Below are 20,039 nucleotides of genomic sequence, written 5' to 3'. Positions count from 1 at the left end.
GTCATTAAGTGAACTATTGTTAAGTTGAGGACCAGCTGTACACCCCTTTTTGAAAGGCAGCTGAAAACCGCCTTTGCTTCAGGCAGATCAAATCAACATCCAAACACGATGGATCTCACGTAAGGACTGCAGATCAGCCGCTAAATTGTAAATGTTTTTCGGACGTTTGCACAACCCTACCCGGCACCTTGCCATTTTAAGGTTCAGACAGAAAACCAGCCCTTGACCTGCATCCTCAAACATCAGAATGGATCTCAACCCAGAGGCTTCCAGGCCAAAGCAAGGAGAAGATCCTTTGCACCCAATCCTAAAGCCCAACAAACATTTTTTTTGGGGGGAGGGGGGGGCGCCTGCCAAATTCAGAAGGGCGGAAAGGGCACGGGTGCAGTGGTTAGGGATCCATGTGCTCTCCAGATGTGAGGGATCGCGGCTTCCATCATCCCCCTCCCCCCTCCCCCCAATTCTCTTTGGGGGAAAAGCTGTATTAGGTCAATGCAGAGAGAGAGAGGGGGGGGGAGCCTGCAGATCTGGGGAACCCAGTTAGGAGCCCCGGGGCTGGACTGGTGTCAAGAGGGTTATATCAGAATGCGGGATTTTACATCACTTTGACGCGCAGGTAGACGATTCTTGAGGCTGGGGGATCCATACCACGGAACCCTTTCTGGAGGAATGGGCAATTTATTCAGTAGGGGCGGGAAAGGGGAGATAAGCCCCCCCCTTTCTGGCAGAACCGAAAGTTTTCATTTTAGCAAAGGTGAGGGGGGGGGGACATATATTGTAGGAGGCACGGTTGGGAGAGCCGGGTGGGGTGGGGGCGGTCTCCCTTGGCAATTTTCAGGACTTTTTGGACCGGCCTGGAATAGGCACTCTCTGGGGAAGTGTGTGTGTGTGTGTGTGTGTGTTGGGGTTGGGGTTGGGGTTGGGGTTGGGGTCGGTAGCGACGATCTGGAGGGAGGGGGGGGCGAAGTGGAGGGGGCGGCCAGCCGTCCCGTTGGCGCTGTGCAGGTTCCGAGGTTTTGCTTGATAAAAAATAAAATAAAATAGAGGGTCAACATTGGGAAATGGGGGGGGGGAACGAGTCGAGGCGAAGGAAAGCCAGAGATGCGCGCCTGGGATTTGGGGATTTTTTTTGGGGGGGGGGGAGGCTTTCTCTCGCGCCTCTCCAGCCTAGGCTAGCCGTCGGACCCTCGGGGTCCCCTTGCTCGGGGTGGGGTGGGCTGGGGTGTGTGTGGGGGGGTGCGGTCCAGCGCTTCGCCCGCGGAGGAGGCGGGAAGGGGCGGAGGCGGCGGGAGGGGCCCGATCCGTCCCGGCCCCCCCCCACACGCCAGTTTTCCATCCCTCCAGCGCCACAGTCGCCCCCCAACCCCCCCCCCCGCCTGCCGGCCCCCCCGCGGCGGTGTTGAGGGCGCCCCCCGCTGGGGCTGTGATCTGCAGTAGTCCTCGCCTTTGTTTGCTCCAGAAATTCGCCCTCCGGTCGGCTCGGCCGATGCCGGAGCCTATAAAAGCCGGCGGGGCTCGGGGTTGGTCCAGAGGGGAGCGGTGGCTCGCTCCGGGATCCGCGATCGCCTGGCCGCGATGAGCCTCCTGGGCGCGGATCTGCTGCTGCCGCTGCCGCTGCTGCTGCTGCTCTTGCTGCCGCCGCCCCTCGCCCTCGCCTGGCCGGCTCCGGGGTCGCCCGTGGGGCCGGCCAAGACCCTCCTGCTCATCCAGCCCGAGTCGGCGGAGCCGCTGCCCGCCAAAGGCGCGCAAGGTAGGAGTTTCTAAGCGGGCGGGCGGGCGGACTTTCAGCCCCGGATACAGACGAACAGAAAAAAAAGGAAGAGTTGGAAAGGGACCTTGGAGGTCATCTAGTCCGACCTCCCCACCCACCCACTCCCGCTTCAAGCGGGATTCGGGAAAGCCTACACCGTTTCAGGGGACAAGACGGTTGTCCAGCCTCTTCTGGCGAGCCTCCAAGGGTTGGAGCAGCCGCAATTTCTGGTGGCCAGCCGTTCCGCTGGTTTAATTGTTCTCGTTGTTGTGTTGTTGTTAGCTGCGAAGTCGTGTCCGACCCATCGCGACCCCGTGGACAACGTTCCTCCAGGCCTTCCTGTCCTCTACCATCTTCTGGAGTCCATTTAAGCTGATGCCTACTGCTTCAGTATTATTATTATTATTATTATTATTATTATTATTATTATTATTACTATTACTATTATTACTATTATTATTAATTTTATTTGTATACCACCCTTCTCCCGAAGGACTCAGGGCGGTGAACAGGGCAGTACATGTAACTCCATCCAGTCACCTCCTTCTCTGTTGTCCCCTTCTTCTCTCGCCCTCAACCTTTCCCAGCATGAGGCTCTTCTCCAGCGAGTCCTCCCTTCTCACTAGGTGGCCAAAGGATTTGAGTTTCAACTTCAGGATCTGGCCTTCTAAAGAGCAGTCAGGGTTGATCTCCTCTAGGACTGACCGGTTTGATCGCCTGGCAGTCCGAGGGACTCGCACGAGTCTTCTCACCGCCGGGCAATTTCTCCTTAGTTCTAGGTTGCTTCTCTCTCTCTCTCTCCTCGGTTAGTTCCCATCCGTCGCTTCCTTGGGCTGCCTTCGGGCGCTTCGGAGAATAGCTTGACCCCCTACTTCTTTTCTTTCGGGCAGCCCGTCAAGCCTTGGAAGGCAGCGGTCGGGTCCCCCCATCTCTAGACCGTCTCCGGGCCGCCCTCTCGGCGCGGCTGGCGGGACCCAGCTTTTCTTCAGCTGCTTCCGACGGCTTGAGCGCTTTCCCGGGCGCTGCGCTCGATCCAGGACAGCCGGGTCGGGGCGGTGTGTGTGTGTGTGTGTGTGTGTGTGAAAGGGCCGACACGTGGAGGAACTCGGCGCTCACCCTCCTGCTCGGATCCCGCTTCAACTCTGGAGACCCGCCGATCTATGGGCCGGTGGTCGTGGAGGCGAGGAGCGGGCGCTGGAAGGGGCGAGACCCCCGTCTTAACCCCGAGAAGCGCCGTGCCTTCGGGGGAGCTGCGGAGGCCGGGTGCGCCCAAGTGGCGTCTGGAGACAGAGATTGGGGGGCGGGGGGCGGTGGGACCAACCCGCAAACCTTCTCTGTGGCCGTCGGGGTTGCGACAGAGAAGAAGGGGTGGTGGTGTCCCCCTATTCTCCAAAGCACCGGAGAGGGCAGGAGAAGAAAATAACGGGCAGATCGCTAAAGAGAGGGGGCCAAGCTAGAAATAAAAGAGAATTTTCCTGACAGTGAGGACGTTTAATCAGTGGAACGACTTGCCTCCAGAAGTTGGGGGTGCTCCATCACTGGAGGTTGGTTTTGTGTGTGTGTGTGTGTGTGTGTGTGTGTGTGTGTGTGTTTAAGAGGAGACTGGACAACCCTTTGTCTGAAATGGTATAGGTTCTCCTGCTTGAGCAGGGAGGGTTGGACTAGAAGACCTCCAAGGTTCCCTTCCAACTCTGTTCTTCTGCTCCGCTGACTCGGTCAAAGCGACCCTCTTCCCATCCTTTCCGCTTGACGGGATGTCTCTGAACGCGTGAGGAAGAGCAGATTCAGATGCACCTTCCGAGTTCTGATGATGGAGTTCTGATGATGGATGTGCGGGGGGGGGGGGAAGATTCCCGAGGCGATGCTGGATGCAGCTTGTTTGCAATTGAAGCGGGGGGGGGGGAGGGGAGGGGGACAGACGGGGATAGGTCCCCTTCGGTCACTGAAATCAATTAGATCAGGGGTTCCCAACCAGAGGGATGCCAGACGATATTCCAGGGGCGAAAACTTGGGTTTTCGAAATTATAGTGTATATGCATAATTCGTTGCCGTTATTTCGAACCTTTGTAAGGGGTGCGAGAATATATCAGAAGCGTTCTAGGGGTGCGGGCTGTAGAAAAGTTTCTCCTTTTTTCCTTTGGCCTTCTTTCCATTGGCCTGTCATCTTGGATATTCAGCTTTAACTTTGGCTTTGTTCGTGGGAATGAGCCTTGCTGGTGCCATGTGTATCCAGAGGTGAACCCTCCAGCTCCATCCTGGCCAGATGTTTAACCAGCTGAATTGACCTTAGGTTCTGAGTTTGCACCACAGACAAATCCTAGACCTAGACCAGGGGTAGGCAACCTTGGCTCTTTTATGACTCGTGGACTTCAAACTCCCAGAATTCCTGAGCCGGCTGGCTCAGGAATTCTGGGAGTTGAAGTCCACGAGTCATAAAAGAGCCAAGGTTGCCTACCCCTGACCTAGACAAACCAAATGGGCCAATTTCACCCAGATTGCTCTGCACAAAATAATAATGTGCAGTCCTTTATATAAATGCAGCGGTGGCTAAGCCTTTAACTGGTCTGAGTAAGTGGGTTGCATGAATACAGCGTAGCTAGTCAGTGTCTCCAGATACTAGCGACTAGTCCAGGCATCTTTTGGTCCAGGCATCTTATGGTTGTTCTGCTTAAATTCTAGCAAGGATTAAAAAAAAATACACGCCAAAGTACTCTATGGACCAAACTACTGTATCCTTCTTTTTTTTTTTTTTTGCTGTTGCACCTAAAGGCAGGACAAGGCTTGTAAGCCGCCCTGAGTCTTCGGAGAAGGGTGGGATATAAATGGAATTAAAAAAAATAAAAATAAATAAGAAGTAAAGGATGGAAGCTAATCAAGGAGAGAAGCAGTGTAGAACTAAGGAGAAATCTCCTAACAATGAGAACAATCAATCAGTGGGACGGCTTGCCTCCAGAAGTCATGAATGCTCCAACATTGGAGGTTTTTAAGAAGAGATTGGACAGCTATTTATCTGAAATGGTATAGGGTCACCTGCTTGAGCAGGGGCGGGGGGGGGATTGGACTAGAGGACCTCCCAAGGTCCCTCCCTTCCAATTCTGTTTTCTGTTATATTTTCACTTCGACAATAATAACCAGGTTGAGGCCTAAAATTCTTGGAGAAATCCTGATTCGAAGAAATGGTTCCCCAAGGGGAGGATAGAAGAGTAGATTCTGCAGGATCGGGTGATCTGGATCAGCTGGGACTCCTGGCTTTAAATGGGCATTTGGAGGTGGGGTGGGGGGGGCTTGAAAGAGCAGGATAAGGATAAAGTAGCAAGCAAGTAGGTTGTTTCCGCTCCAGTTTGGGACTGTTGGGATGGCTTTAAGTCTTAACGTTGTCGAGGTTGTAGACCCCTGTCTTCATGGCATTTTAAAGTCCACCCCATGATCCAATTCAAATGATAGGGAAGACCTGTGAAGCAGACGAAGCTGCTACCAGGCAGGGAAAGCAATATAGTCCTCAATTTACAAGAGTTCATTTGGTGACCATTCAAAATTACAACATCATTGGGGGAAAAAAATGACTTAAGACTGTTTTTCACCCTTACGACATTTCCAGCATCCCCATAGTCACGTGATCAAAATTCAAACACTTGGCAACTGGCATGTCCTTATGACTGTTGCAACGTCCGGGGGGGGTCACGTGATCACCTTTTGCAACCTTCGGATAAAGCAAAGCCAATGGGGGAAGCCAGTGTCACTTCACAACCACGTTGCTCACTTGTCAACTGCTGTGATTCACTTAACAACTGCGGCAAGAAAGGTCGTAAAACGGGGCAAAATTCACTTAGCAACTTTCTCACTTAGCAACAGAAATTTGGGACTCAGTTGTGGTGGTAAGTCGAGGACTTCCTGTACTGGTTGTTGTAAAGCTGTAGGCCAGGGGTCTTCAAGCTTGGCCCTTTTATGACTTAGCAACAGAAATTTGGGACTCAGTTGTGGTGGTAAGTCGAGGACTTCCTGTACTGGTTGTTGTAAAGCTGTAGGCCAGGGGTCTTCAAGCTTGGCCCTTTTATGACATGTGGACTTTCAACTCCCAGAATTCCTCAGCCAGCATCCGTGCCTGGCTGAGGAATTCTGGGAGTTGAAGTCCATAAGTCATAAAAGGGCCAAGTTTGAAGACCCCTGTTGTAGGCAGCTTCCAAGGCTGTAGTTGGCATGCTTACTATGAGGTCTACCAGATATGGGCAGCAGAAATACAAAGAACCACTAAAGGCAGTGCTTTTTTTGTAAAAGAAAAAGGTGCCGGAACTCACACATGTCATATAACCCGCCTTGCCTACCCTACAAGGTTCCATCCAAAAAAGGTGCCGGAACTCCGTTCTGAGCGTTCTATGACAAAAAAAGCCCTGACTAAAGGTAAAGGTTCCCCCGCACATGCGTGCTAGTCGTTTCCGACTCTAGGGGCCGGTGCTCATCTCCGTTTCAAAGCCAAAGAGCCAGCGCTTGTCTGAGGACGTCTCCGTGGTCATGTGGCCAGCATGACTAGACGCCAAAGGCGCACGGAACGCTGTTACCTTCCCACCGTAGTGGTCCCTATTTTTCTACTTGCATTTTTACGTGCTTTCGAACTGCTAGCTTGGCAGAAGCTGGGACGAGTAACATGCGCTCACTCTGTTACGCGGCACTCGGGATTCGACCCGCCAAACTGCCGACCTTCTGATCGACAAGCTCAGCGTCCTAACCCACTGAGCCACCACATCCCTAAAGAACCACTAGATGGCAGCAAAAAAGATCGATGATTCCACATCTCTTGGCTGCCTTCTGGAGATCCTGTGGATTTTGCCATACAGATCAATAATTTTGCTTATTGATGTGTGTATGCATTTGTTTATGTATTTATCATCTTTATTACTTTTATAAATAACTCAAGAGTGGTGAACATACCTTAATGCTCCTTCTATTTTACTCATAACAACACCCCTGTGAGCTGGGTTGAGCTGAGGGAAAGTAGCTGGCCCAAAGTCACTCCACCAGTTTTTTTCATGCCTAAGGCAGGACTAGATCTCAAAATCTCCTGATGATTGGTCCAAAGTCACCCAGTTGGCTTTCATGCCTAAGGCAGAACTAGAATTCACAGTCTTCTGGTTTCCAGCCTGATGCCTTAACCACTAGAACAGGGGTCCCCAACCTTGGCAACTTTAAGGCTTGTGGACTTCAATTCCCAGAATTCCTCACTTAGCCATGGCTGAGGAATTCTGGGAGTTGAAGTCCACAAGTCTTAAAGTTGCCAAGGTTGGGGACTCCTGCTTTGGAACCGAGTTCCTCAACCTTGGCAACATTAAGATGGGTGAACTTCAATTCCCAGAATACCCCAGCCAGGAAGTCTGGGAGTTGAAGGCCACAGGTCTTCAAGTGGCCAAGATTGAGAATTGCTGCTTTAGACTGGTTAGCATTTTGCCACAACCCTTGGTTTCCAGAATAGGTAGATATCAGCTCCCATATTTTATTTATATTTTATACCTGAAGGGGTCCCAAGTGAAAAAGTGGAAGTCTTCTCTGTGGTCATATAAATCAGGGGTCTCCAAACTTGGCAACTGGAAGACTGGTGGACTTCAATTCCCAGAATTCCTCAGTCAGCCATGGCTGAGGCATTCTGAGAGTTGAAATCTCACACGTTTTCAAGTTGCCAAGTTTGGAGACCCCCTGTCCTAGACCAGGGGTGTGGAACTTCGGCTCTTTTATGGCTTGTGGACTTCAACTCCCAGAATTCCTGAGCCAGACAGCTCAGGAATTCTGGGAGTTGAAGTCCACAAGCCATAAAAGAGCCGAGGTTTCCCACCCCTGCCTTAGACCAAACAGAGTCTTGTACAAAATCATTTTGTGCATATATGTGTGTGGCTTACATTTCTTGCAAACCTGTTTGGTGAATTTAGCATCCCACCTCTGGTGCAAATCCAGAGAATGGGCCGATTCACTTGCTCGATTTTAGTGCGGCGTTTCTCAAACGTGGCCCCTTTAAGACGCGAGGACTTCAACTCCCAGAATTCTGGGCACTGAGGTCCACAAGTCTTCAAGTTGCCAAGTTTATGAGAAACACCTGATGTAGTAGGTTTGGCAGCCAACGCAATGTACCGTTTTCTGGAGCACTCAGAATTCTTTTTCCTTTGCAGGATGTTACTTCGGTGGCCGGTCCTACACTTTGGAGGATACCTGGCATCCTGATTTAGGGGAACCCTTTGGCATTATGCACTGTGTGGTGTGCACCTGCGAGCCGGTAAGTGTAATTGAAGACCCAGGGTCAGAGACAGGTGGGGTTGTTTTTTTTTTCTTTTCAAATTTTTAAATTAATTTTCTAGTATTCCCTTTGATTAGTGCTTAATAAACACCCTGTTGTCTGGGTTAATTTGTTTGCTTAATAATACAAGTTACATTCTTAATCTCTAGCCCAGGGGTCTTCCAACTTGGTCCTTTTATGACTGGTGGACTTCAGCTCCCAGAATTCATCAGCCAGCGTGCCTGGCTGAGGAATTCTGGGAGTTGAAGTCCACCAGTCATAAAAGGGCCAAGTTGAAAGACCCCTGCACTAAAATGTTCTGGGCTCACCACACCTTTGCTGTTAGACCTCCGCATCGAAGGAATATAAAAATGAAGGCCTTCAGTGCACATATTAATAGAAGGGACCTTGGAGATCCTCTAGTCTAACCCCCTGCTCAGGCAGGAAACCCGTCTCGAGCCCTTTTTTTTTTTGCAACCATTGATAAAATAATGGAACGAGGGATCCTGATACAGGCAGTCCTCAGTTAACAATACTTTGTAATAGGGGCAAAGTAGATTGGGTGGCTCAGTGGGTTAAGACGCTGAGCTTGTCGATCAGAAGGTCGGCAGTTTGGCGGGTCGAATCCTGAGTGCCGCGTAACAGAGTGAGCGCCTGTTACTCGTCACAGCTTCTGCCCACCTAGCAGTTCGAAAGCACGTAAAAATGCAAGTAGAAAAATAGGGACCACTACGGTGGGAAGGTAACAGCGTTCCGTGTGCCTTTGGCGTCTAGTCATGCCGGCCACATGACCACGGAGACATCCTCGGACAAGCGCTGGCTTTTCGGCTTTGAAACGGAGATGAGTACCGGCCCCTAGAGTCAGAAACGACTAGCACGCATGTGCGGGGGAACCTTTACCTTTACCTTAGATCGGGTGTAGGATGAGGGCAAAGGCTCGTTCTCCAAGCTTGTGGGTCAAACTGCAGTCGAACGCCACAATCCGAAATCCTTTATTCTCTACCCACAATGACACCGAAGGACACCAGTTTGATTGGAGCAACACAAATATCATCGGCCATGCTACCACCTGCCACGCTCGTGAATTCAACGAAGCCTGGCACTCCACAACCAATTCCATCCACAGAAACATCAACCTACAACCAGCCTACAAACCCCTCAGGATCCAAATCAACCACACGGCCAGCCAGAGATGGCACCGACACTCAAATCAATCCAACTAAGTCCCCCACTGATGATCAAAGGCCTGGAGACTAAAACATATGAAGAATGGCTATGGGAATTAGGTTTGGCTAGTCCAGGGGTAGGCAACCTTGGCTGTCTTATGACTCGTGGACTTCAACTCCCAGAATTCCTGGGCCAGCCATGCTGAGGGGAAAGGGAGAAGTTTCCAAGCTGAGCCATGCTGGCTCAGGAATTCTGGGAGTTGAAGTCCATGAGTCATAAAAGAGCCAAGGTTGCCTACCCCTGGGCTAGTCTAAAGAAAAGAAGAAATAGGGGAGAGATGAGATCAGTGTTCCAGTATTGATTGATTGATTGATTGATTGATTGATTGATTGGATTTATATGCCACCTTATCTCCTGAAAGACTCAGGGCGGCTAAGAACAATAAAACACAATAATACAAATGTTAAAAAAGATTAAACTAACAAGCCCCAATGATAAAATGATAAAATATTAAAAATATTCTACTTAAAAATCCCTATCGTCAGTCCAGTTCAGGGGGGCTGCCACAAAGAAGAGGGGGTCAAATTATTCTCCAAAGCAAGAAACAATGGTTTTGAAACTAAGCAAAGAGAGAAGCAACCTGGAATTAAGGAGAAACTTCCTAACAGTGAGGACAATTAACCAGTGGAACAGCTTGCCTCCAGAAATCGTGGGTGCTCCATCACTGGAGGTTTTTAAGAAGTTAGACATTCACCTGTCTGAGATGGTAAAGGTTCGTCTGCTTGAGCAAGGGGGCTGGACTAGAAGACCTCCAAGGTCCCTTCCAATTCTATTCTATTCTAATCCTCCTCCCACCAGCGGTTCACCTTCCAATGATCCTGACCTCCCCATCACAAGAGCCATCACCAGCCTCTCACTGATGACTCACACCTGACCCATCGCAAGACCCTCGCTCGACACCCACACCTGAAGCCCTCATAGACAGAAGAGCACCGACACTGACATCCCTCTAAACTCTGCTGAAGATGTTACCTAGCCTGGTAACGAAACGTTTGGAAACCAACCCAGAAGCTCGGAGAACAAGCCTTCCACCTTACCATTTAGTGACCATTTCCAAAGTTACAATGGCACTGAAAAAAAAGCATTTTTCACACTTATGTCAGTTGCAGCATCCCTGGGGTCATGCGATTTACATTCGGATGCCTGACAATTGGTTCATATTTATGACGACCGTTGCAGTGTCCTGGGGTTCCTGTGGTCCCCTTTCGGGACCATATGACAACGGAAAAGCCAGATTCACTTCACAACGGTATTAGTAACTTAACAACTGTAGTGATTCACTTAACAACTATGGCCTGAATGGTCGTAAAAGGAGAGAAAACTGACTTAACAAATTTCTTACTTGGCAACATACATTTTGGGCTCAGATTGTGGCCGTAAGTCAAGGACTGACTGTAGTCTGTTCCATCCACTGCTTTGATGCCTCCGTTCTTGTGTTCAGGATCCATAACGCTCCCCTCTTTGAAACTAGGAGACATCTTCGAGAAATACTTCTAGAAAACGTCACTCCTAAAGCAGCCAATTTGAATTTATTTTCCCTAGCTCCCTATCTCAACCAATGAATAACCTTATCCTCAAATATACTAGAACAGAGTCCCCCAAACTTTTGGGGTTGGTGGGCCGGAGCGGAGAGGACGGGAAAAAAAAAGTGATGGTTTTGTGGGGGGTAAACACATGTGCCTATGCATACGTGCACATGAACACCCATTTCTCGAGCGTGTGGAGCCGTGAACGCTCGTGCGAGTGGGGTCACAAACACCCGTGACACTCGCGGTGGCATTCGCGCGAGTTGGGCTGTGCATGTGCACCCGTGCACCTGCCAGCCACTCATGTGGCCCAATGGCCAGTAGACTGTGGCCCAGTACAGGAAGTCTTTGACTTATGACCACAATTGAGCACAAAGTTTCTGTTGCTAAGGGAGACCCTTGTTAAGTGAGTTTTGCCCCATTTTATGACTTTTCTTGCCATGGCTGTTAACTGAAACACTGCCCTTCTTCATTTAGTAACACGGTCGTTCAGTGGATCTGGTCTTCCCATTGACTTTGCTTGTCAGAAGGACGCAAGTGTTGACCACGTGACCCCGGGATGCTATGACTGTCATAAATATGAGTTCAGTCGCCAAGCGTCCGAGTTTTGATCACGTGACCGTGGGGACGGTGCAGGGTTGTAAGTGTGCAAAACGGTCATAAGTCACTTTTTTCCCCTGTGCCGTTGTAACTTTGAATGGTCACTAAATGAACTGTTATAAGTCAAGGACAACCTGGATCAGGATCCCTCATTCCAGAGGTTATTAGGCCCACAGGTTAGGACTCGAACACAAGATAGTATAGTATTTGGTGAGCGAAAGAATGATCTTCTGCTTTGGAAAAAAAAATGTGCAGAAATGGGTTTTTCTGCCTCTTCTCATCCAAGCCCCACTTTACATCTATTTTATAAACAGAATCTTACACAGGTTCCTTTAAGGATTGGGGCTAACAGCAAGACTCACACACAGCGAGTTCTCAACTTATAACCTTTCGTTTAGTGACCGAAGTTACAATGGAAATGGAAAAAAAAGCCACCTGTTTTTCACACTTAAAAACATTGCCCCACATTGCCCCTTCCCCGTGGTCACATGACCGAAATTCAGCTGCTTGGCAACCAGCTCTATTTATGACGGTTGTGGTGTCCTTGTGGCCATGGGATCAACCTTTGTCTACCAAGAGTTCTGTTGCTAAGCAAGACCGTTGTTTTGCGAATATGGCCTCATTTTAGGACCTTTCTTGCCATTGTTGTTAAGTGAATCGCTGCAGTTCTTAAGCTAGCAACACGGTTGTTAAGGGAATCCAGCTTCCCCATTAACTTTGCTTGTGAGAAGGTCACAAAAGGTCATCCCATGATCCTGGGAGATTGCAACCGTACATGCCAGTTGCCAAGCATCTGCATTTCGATCACGTGATCGTGGGTGTCAACGCTGCCAACATTGGTTGTCTTTGCATTGACAACAGAGGGAAATGTAGCCATTTTTCCCCCTTTCACTTTTAGAGTTAGATGATGCTGGGAGGGGGGGATGTGAATGAGAGTCCAGCTAGACATAACAACACTAAACTTAGTGTGAGAATCAAGGTTACTGAGCCCAGAGCTGATAAAGAATTGGCGGGCTGGAGACCTGGAGAGGAAGCCCCCGCTTCAAGCTAATTGGGGAATGTGATTTATGACTGTTAATTGGAGGAGAGAATTATGCTTTGATACTAGGTGCCCAGGGGAGGGGAATTCAATTTTTGGCTTCGATTATGTAAGTGCCGATATTATGTAACTCAAATAAAAGATCCTTTTTTAAATTGGGTTTTAACTTTTGTATGGTTGATTTTTAACTCCCTGTAAACCGCCCTGAGTCCTCAGGGAAAGGGCGGTATATAAATGCAATAAAATAAAATAAATAAAAAATTTAAGGTAAACAATGCCTCAAAGTTCTTTTGAAGAGTTTTATCTGTCGGAACCATGACAGTGGGGATGCTGGAAAGGCCGTAAGTGTGAAAAATGGTCATAAGTCACTTTTTTCACTGCCTTGGTGACTTCGAACAGCCACTAAATTAATGGTTGTAAGTTGAGAACCTTTCCTTTGCATATCTAAGAACAATTCAAAATGGCTTCCTCCCACACTTTGAAGGAATAGGATTGGAAGACGAGTGTGAAAATAAATTGGGGTCTATTTGGCTGACAAAAGTTGACAAAAGATTGATGACAAATAATTGTAGCATTCAATGCACACGATACAAGGACTTGGCCTGGATGGGAAGGTTCTGCATGGTCCCTAATAAAAGACAAAAGTCCCAGGATGCATCTCTCCAAAACCAGAAGAACTTATTGTAAGAATTTTCTGTTTGTTTGTTTTTTTCCCCCCAGCAGAGAAATCGGAGAGGGAAATCTGCAGGCAAAGTCAGCTGTAAGAACATTAAGCATAGCTGCCCCAAACTTCCTTGTGCTAACCCTATTGCGCTTCCAGGACAATGTTGCAAATCCTGCCCCAAAGGTAAGTCAGTTACAGGTGGTCCTCACTTACCGGAGGCCTTGTTTTGCGACCGTTCGAAATTATGGCAGTGTAAAAAAAACCAACAACTTGGCAAACAATTCTGACCTTTATAATGGTCGCGCCATCCGCGGTCACTTGATCAGCATTTGTATGCATCCCAACTAGCTTGCCACCAGCTTGCCACAAGCAGAGTTAATCCAAAACTGCATCCAGTTTTGGTCACCACCATGTAAAAAAGATGTTGAGACTCTAGAAAGAGTGCAGAGAAGACTGACAAAGATGATCGGGGGACTGGAGGCTAAAACATATAAGGAACGGCTGCTGGAATTGGGTATGTCTAGTTTAACGAAGAGAAGGGCGAGGGGGGACATGATAGCAGTCTTCCAATATCTCGGGGGTTGCCCCAAAGAAGAAGGAGTCAAGCTATTCTCCAAAGCGCCTGAAGGCAGGATAAGAAGCAACGGATGGAAACTAGTCAAGGAGAGAAGCAACCTAGAACTAAGGCGACATTTAGAACAATTAACCAGTGGAACAACCTGCCTCCAGAAGCAGTGAATGCTCCAACACTGGAAGTTTTTAAGAAGAGACTGGACAGCCATTTTGTCCGAAATGGTATAGGGCAGGGATAGGCAATCTTGGCTCTTTTATGACTCATGGACTCAGGAATTCTGGGAGTTGAAGTCCATGAGTCAAAAGAGCCGAGGTTGCCTACCCCTGATATAGGGTTTCCTGCCTGAGCAGGGGGTTGGACTAGATGACCTCCAAGGTCCCTTCCAACTTTATTATTATTATTATTATTATTATTATTATTATTATTATTATTATTATTATCATTATCATTATCATTATTATTATTATTATTTTATTTATTTTAATTCCATTTATATCCCGCCCTTCTCCGAAGACTCAGGGCGGCTTACAAGCTTAGCAGTTGTTGTTGTTGTTGTTGTTGTTGTTGTTGTTGTTGTTGTTGTTATTATTATTATTATTATTATTATTATTATTATTATTATTATTATTATCCCCAAAGTGCTTCTGAAAAGGCATCTGGACTGCTTTCTCTCTGTCAGTTACCTCTTTTTCCATCTAAACTCCGCTGTTCAGCCCAGACTCTGCATCAGATGGCAGACAGGCGGCCAATGCATTCAAGTAGGGCAGATGTAACCTCCTCTCTTGTTTATTTGGCGTGTTGATTTTTGGTTCCCCGCTTTCCCTTGTATAGTCTATTTCCCATTTGTTTAGCTTTCCCGAGATGACTAAGAAGGCGATGTGTTTATCTCCATAACACTCTGCACACACCTGCCCTTGTCTGCTCCCAACAGCTGGACAGAGCCAATGTTTGGACAGAAGGAAGTTGTCTGGAGCAATCTGGGCACACTGAGTAAAGGCTAGATGGCCCTCACAGACAGCCTATATGGAGATTCTCAAATCATCCAGATTATGCTTGTCCCAAAGCTGCTTTCCCCCCCCCCCAAAAGGCAACAGGACCTTCTTGGTTGTTGTTGTTGATGTTGTTTTAAAAAAATGTTTTGCCTTCTTGGATGAGAAGCCCCCAAACAAGAAGCTTCTTGGATGACGAGCCAAAAAAGCCAACCCAGTGCTAGCCTGCATTAACAGAGGGAATAGAATCAAGATCATGTGAAGTGCGACTACCGCTTTACAAGGCCTTGGTAAGGCCACGCCACGCTTGGAATACGGCAATCCAGTTTTGGTCGCCACGATGTAAAAAAATAAATGTGGAGACTCTAGAAAGAGTGCAGAGAAGAGCAACAAGGATGATCATATGTAATAAAGAACGGTTGCTAGAATTGGGGGGTAGGCAACCTTGGCTCTTTTATGACGCGTGGACCTCAACTCCCAGAATTCCTGAGCCAGCATGGCTCAGCTTGGAAAACTCTCCCTTTTCCCTCAGTGTGGCTGGCTCAGGAATTCTGGGAGTTGCAGTCCATGCGTCATAAAAGACCCAAGGTTGCCTACCCCTGCTTTAGGCCATGTTTCTCAAAGGTGGTCCCTTGAAAATGTGTGAACTTCAACTCCCAGAATTCCTGAGCCAGCATGGCTCAGCTTGGAAACTCTCCCTTTTCCCTCAACATGGCTGGCTCAGGAATTCTGGGAGTTGAAGTCCACACGTCATAAAAGACCCAAGGTTGCCTACCCCTGCTTTAGGCCATGTTTCTCAAAGGTGGTCCCTTGAAAATGTGTGAACTTCAACTCCCAGAATTCCTGAGCCAGCATGGCTCAGCTTGGAAACTCTCCATTTTCCCTCAGCATGGCTGGCTCAGGAATTCTGGGAGTTGAAGTCCACACGTCATAAAAGACCCAAGGTTGCCTACCCCTGCTTTAGGCCATGTTTCTCAAAGGTGGTCCCTTGAAAATGTGTGAACTTCAACTCCCAGAATTCCTGAGCCAGCACGGCTCAGCTTGGAAAACTCTCCCTTTTCCCTCAGCGTGGCTGGCTCAGGAATTCTGGGAGTTGCAGTCCACGCGTCATAAAAGACCCAAGGTTGCCTACCCCTGCTTTAGGCCATGTTTCTCAAAGGTGGTCCCTTGAAAATGTGTGAACTTCAACTCCCAGAATTCCTGAGCCAGCATGGCTCAGCTTGGAAACTCTCCCTTTTCCCTCAGCATGGCTGGCTCAGGAATTCTGGGAGTTGAAGTCCACAAGTCATAAAAGAGCCAAGGTTGCCTACCCCTCAGCCTAGTCTAATGAAAAGAAGGACTAGGGGTGACATGGTGGCAGTGTTCCAATACTTAATGGAAATAAGAAGTAATGGATAAGTAGGGGAAGGAAAAAGGGAAAAAGAGAAAAATGTGGAATAGGAACGGAAAAAGAAAAAAGCCGTTGACTTCCAACTGTCTTTGGGACACTAGAAGGTAATAACATTTACCAACTTTTTATTTTTATACAATAGTATATACTATCCATTTCTATAATAAGAAACCTATCTAATCCATAGAAACAAAGACAAAATTTCATTTTTTCCAATTACAAGCACACAGTCTGGAAGCAATTTCCAAGTAGAAACAAAATTAAATATATTCTCTTCTTTGAATAAAAGAATCAATTTAATAATCTCGGCTGTTCCTTGTTGTGGGAACTAATATGTATTTCCGTTTTATTAATATTTATGAGCTATCTTAATTCATATTAATAAAATTCAGTATATTCTTTCAAAAAAATTTTTACCCCTAAAGAAAAAGAAATACTTTTTCTAAATTTTAAAACATTAAACTTTTCTTTAAAAACATTTCTGAAATGAATAGATTCTAACACATTTTTTTAAAAAAAAATTACTCTTTTTTTTCCTCCTAGCATACATACATTAAAATTCACTTTCAATAATACTTTATCAACTTTCAAACCCACTTTATAAACCCAGATAAACAAAATGTATAAACAAAACTATATTAACTTTATTTCAAATATATATATTTGATATAATTTATAATTTTCAGATATAATTTATATCTGAAAAAATGTATTTTTCATGTACATTTTGCAGGCTTGATCCTTTTAAATAATTTAAAATCAGCATGTGCAACTCATTTGCATATGCTAAAGAAACTAGAAGTAAAAGTAGCCATCACCTCCAATTCCTCCCCATAATGACAGTCTTCCACTTCCTGATATTTGTAGGTCTTTGGGAAGGAGGATGAAATTTTTATTATCCTTATCATTTGATAAGTAATGATTATTGCTGTAATGATAATGTTCTCCAGTGGTATTACTTAGCACCATTTTTTCCTAAAACTACAGGTAGTCCTTAACTTATGGCCACAATTTTCTGTTGCTAAATGAGACAGTTGTTAAGTGAGTTTTTCCCCATTTTACAACGCTTTTTGTCACAGTTTTTTTCGTGAAATTCTGACCTTGTCAGAAGGTCGCAAAAGGGGATGACATGACCCCAGGGACATAGCAGTCGTCAGAAATACGAGCCAGTTGCCAAGTGCCTGAATTTTGATCTTGTGTCCGTGGAGGATGCTGCAATGGTCGTAAGTGTGAAAAATGGTCATAAATCACTTTTTTTTCAGGGGCGTTGTAAGTTTGCACGGTCGCTACATGAATTTTGTAAGACAAGGACTACCTACTACACTGAATAAGGCCAGTAAGAAAATAAAAGAACATGGCTTTCTCATTTGGCTTCCTGATATTGCCACAGATTGTTGATGCCGGATGTGTGGGAATCCTTTTTCCAGCTTAGCAAATAGGGCCAGTGAGGATACATGGTGGGAGTTACTGCCCAACATAATCTGAAGTTCCTCACGTCAACCCGTGCGGTTATGTGGAATTAAAGAAGATCCAACTGAGATTGGACAAGTCCAATCTGGTTTGGCTTTACAGGGAGCCCTCAACTTGCAACCATTCATTTAGTGACCATTCAAAGTGACAATGGCATTGAAAAAAAGTTGACTTACGGCCTCTTTTTCACACTTACGACCGTTACAGTCACGTGATCAAAAACCAGACCCTTGGCAACCGACTCATTTATAACAGTTGCAGTGTTCAGGGGATCACGTGATCCCCTTTTGCGACCTTCTGACAAGCAAAGTCAATGGGGAAGCCAGATCCACTCCACAACCGTGTGGCTAATTTATCAACTGCGGTGATTTCTTTAACAGCGGTAAGGTCATAAAATGAGGCAAAACCCACTTAACAACTGTCTCGTTTAGCAACATGAATTTTGTATTCCGCTGTGGTCGTAAGTCGAGGACCACATGTCCATGTTTTGCCGTGGTCTGCCCACCTACCCGACAGCTGCATACGGAACCCTTCTTGTCGTAATCGGGGACCCAGCGGGAGGACTTACAACGGGTGTAGTGTCCCCGTAGTCACGGGATCAAAATTCAGGTGTTTGTCAACTGACTCATATTTGTGACGGTTGCGTTGTCCTGCGATCCCCCCTTTTGCGACCTTCTGACCAGTGAAGTCAATGGGGAATCTGGATTCACTTAACAACCGTGTTACTGAGTTAACAACTGCAGCGATTGACTGAAACAACTGTGGCAAGAAAAATTATAAAACGTTTGTGTGTGTGTGTGTATGTGTGTGTGTGAATTCGCTTCACGGCAGTCTGGTTTAGCGACAGAAATGTCGAACTCACTTGGTGTTCGGAGGATCGCGTGTCTAAAGAGAAATCGCCACAACTCTGAATCAGAGCAAGGCGAGGACTGTCTCTCTTTCCTCCCGGCTCTGAATCCTCAGTTACTTTGCTGACACGACAAAATCACCGCCATTTGGTTTGGACATGTTGATTTTCCGTTCGGGGTATTTTACTTGGGAGTACGAGGGAAGCGGAGTGAAAGGCAGACCTTGTCCTTTTGTGGTGGATTGCACAAGGAGGTCTTGCTTCCATCTGAAGCCTGCGGCCTGTGGCCTCTCGCCTAGCCGTTTACAAAATGCCACCCAAAGATGCGTTTGAAAATCATAAATAAAAAACACCTTTGGGCAGCATGAATCATCAGAGTTGGAGGCCGTAAATTCTCCCCGTTCCTTTCACATGTGGGATTCTCCATCCTGACGCTGCTCCGTGGGAAATGAGTGGGAATCCAGGGACACATACACACACACACACACACACACACACACACACACACACTACAAGTGTTGGGAAACCCCTTTTTCTGCCTCTTTTCCCCAGAGATATTGGGGCAATTCAGTCCCAGCATTGGCCCCATATACCAGACCCAAGGCCTATAATAGCGGCGTCTCGATTCTTTTGTACGTCTGCCCAGCACGTGTGTAAGACTGTGAAGAAGGATGCGGGTCTTATTTTGAAAGAGAAGATCGTTGGTGGGTGTCAGGAGGAGCCGTCGTTTCTATCTACTGCAGGGGTCTTCGAACGTGGACTTCAACTCCCAGAATTCCTCAGCCAGGCACGCTGGCTGAGGAATTCTGGGAGTTGAAGTCCACGAATCATAAAAGGGCCCCAAGTTTGAAGACCCCTGATCTACTGCATCCAGTTTTGGTGACCGCCGTACAAAAATGATGTGGAGATTCTAGAAAGAGTGCAGAGAAGAGCAATAAAGATGATCAGGGGACTGGAGGCTAAACCATATGAAGAACTTGCAGGAATCGGGTAGGTCTAGTTTAATGAAAAGAAGGACTAGGGGTGACATGATAGCAGTGCTCCAATATCTGAGGGGCTGCCCCAAAGAAGAGGGAGTCAAGCTATTCTCCAAAGCACCTGAGGGCAGGACAAGAAATAACAGACAGAAACCTATCAAGGAGAGAACCAACTTAGAATTTAAGGAGAAATTTCCTGACAGTGAGAACAGTTAATCAGTGGAACAACCTGCCTCCAGAAGCTGTGGATGCTCCATCACTGGTGGTTTTCAAGAAGAGTCTAGACAGCTATTTGTCTGGAATGGTATAGGGTTTCCTACCTGAGCAGGGGGTTGGACTAGATGTCCTCCAAGGTCCCTTCTGACTCTGTCCTTCTAAGTTCTCTTCTTTTTCTCTTCTTGTGTCCTGTGGTTCAAATGCTGTTTCCTCAACCTGCCTTATTTTTGTTTTCACACACTAGGGGGAAAGAGAGGCTTTTATTCCCCTCATCCATGCATTTATCAACCAGAAGTCTCGTGTCTATAATCTTTAACTGGGTGAAACAGGCAGCGTAGGGTAAAACTTTGTCAACCGAGTCACTTCAGTGTGCAAACGTACGAAATGCATCCAAATTCTAGGATCCCTGACTACTGTGGAATTGGGGAAAAAAATTGGCAGATTTTATAAAAAGCATTTTATGACTTTTTTTAATTTTATTTTAATTCCATTTATATCCCGCCCTTCTCCAAAG

The 20,039-nt window shown here is 47.0% G+C and overlaps 1 protein-coding gene across 1 annotated transcript in view; it reads left to right on the top strand.

Moving 5' to 3' along the window:
- Positions 1-1,575: 1,575 nt before the first annotated feature.
- The window catches only part of CHRD (chordin), a gene marked incomplete at its 5' end in the record, with an annotated part of 60,851 nt that continues 42,387 nt past the window's right edge, over positions 1,576-20,039 (top strand). Inside the window, 3 exons of the mRNA XM_083363908.1 lie at positions 1,576-1,750; positions 7,903-8,006; positions 13,119-13,245. Coding sequence (XP_083220034.1) covers positions 1,576-1,750; positions 7,903-8,006; positions 13,119-13,245 — 406 coding nt within the window. The remainder of the gene's footprint in view (positions 1,751-7,902; positions 8,007-13,118; positions 13,246-20,039) is intronic.

This window comes from Vipera ursinii (genome assembly GCF_947247035.1).
Source record: "Vipera ursinii genome assembly, chromosome: 5".
Lineage (NCBI taxonomy): Eukaryota > Metazoa > Chordata > Lepidosauria > Squamata > Viperidae > Vipera > Vipera ursinii.
This window is presented reverse-complemented; position numbering and strand designations above follow the sequence as displayed.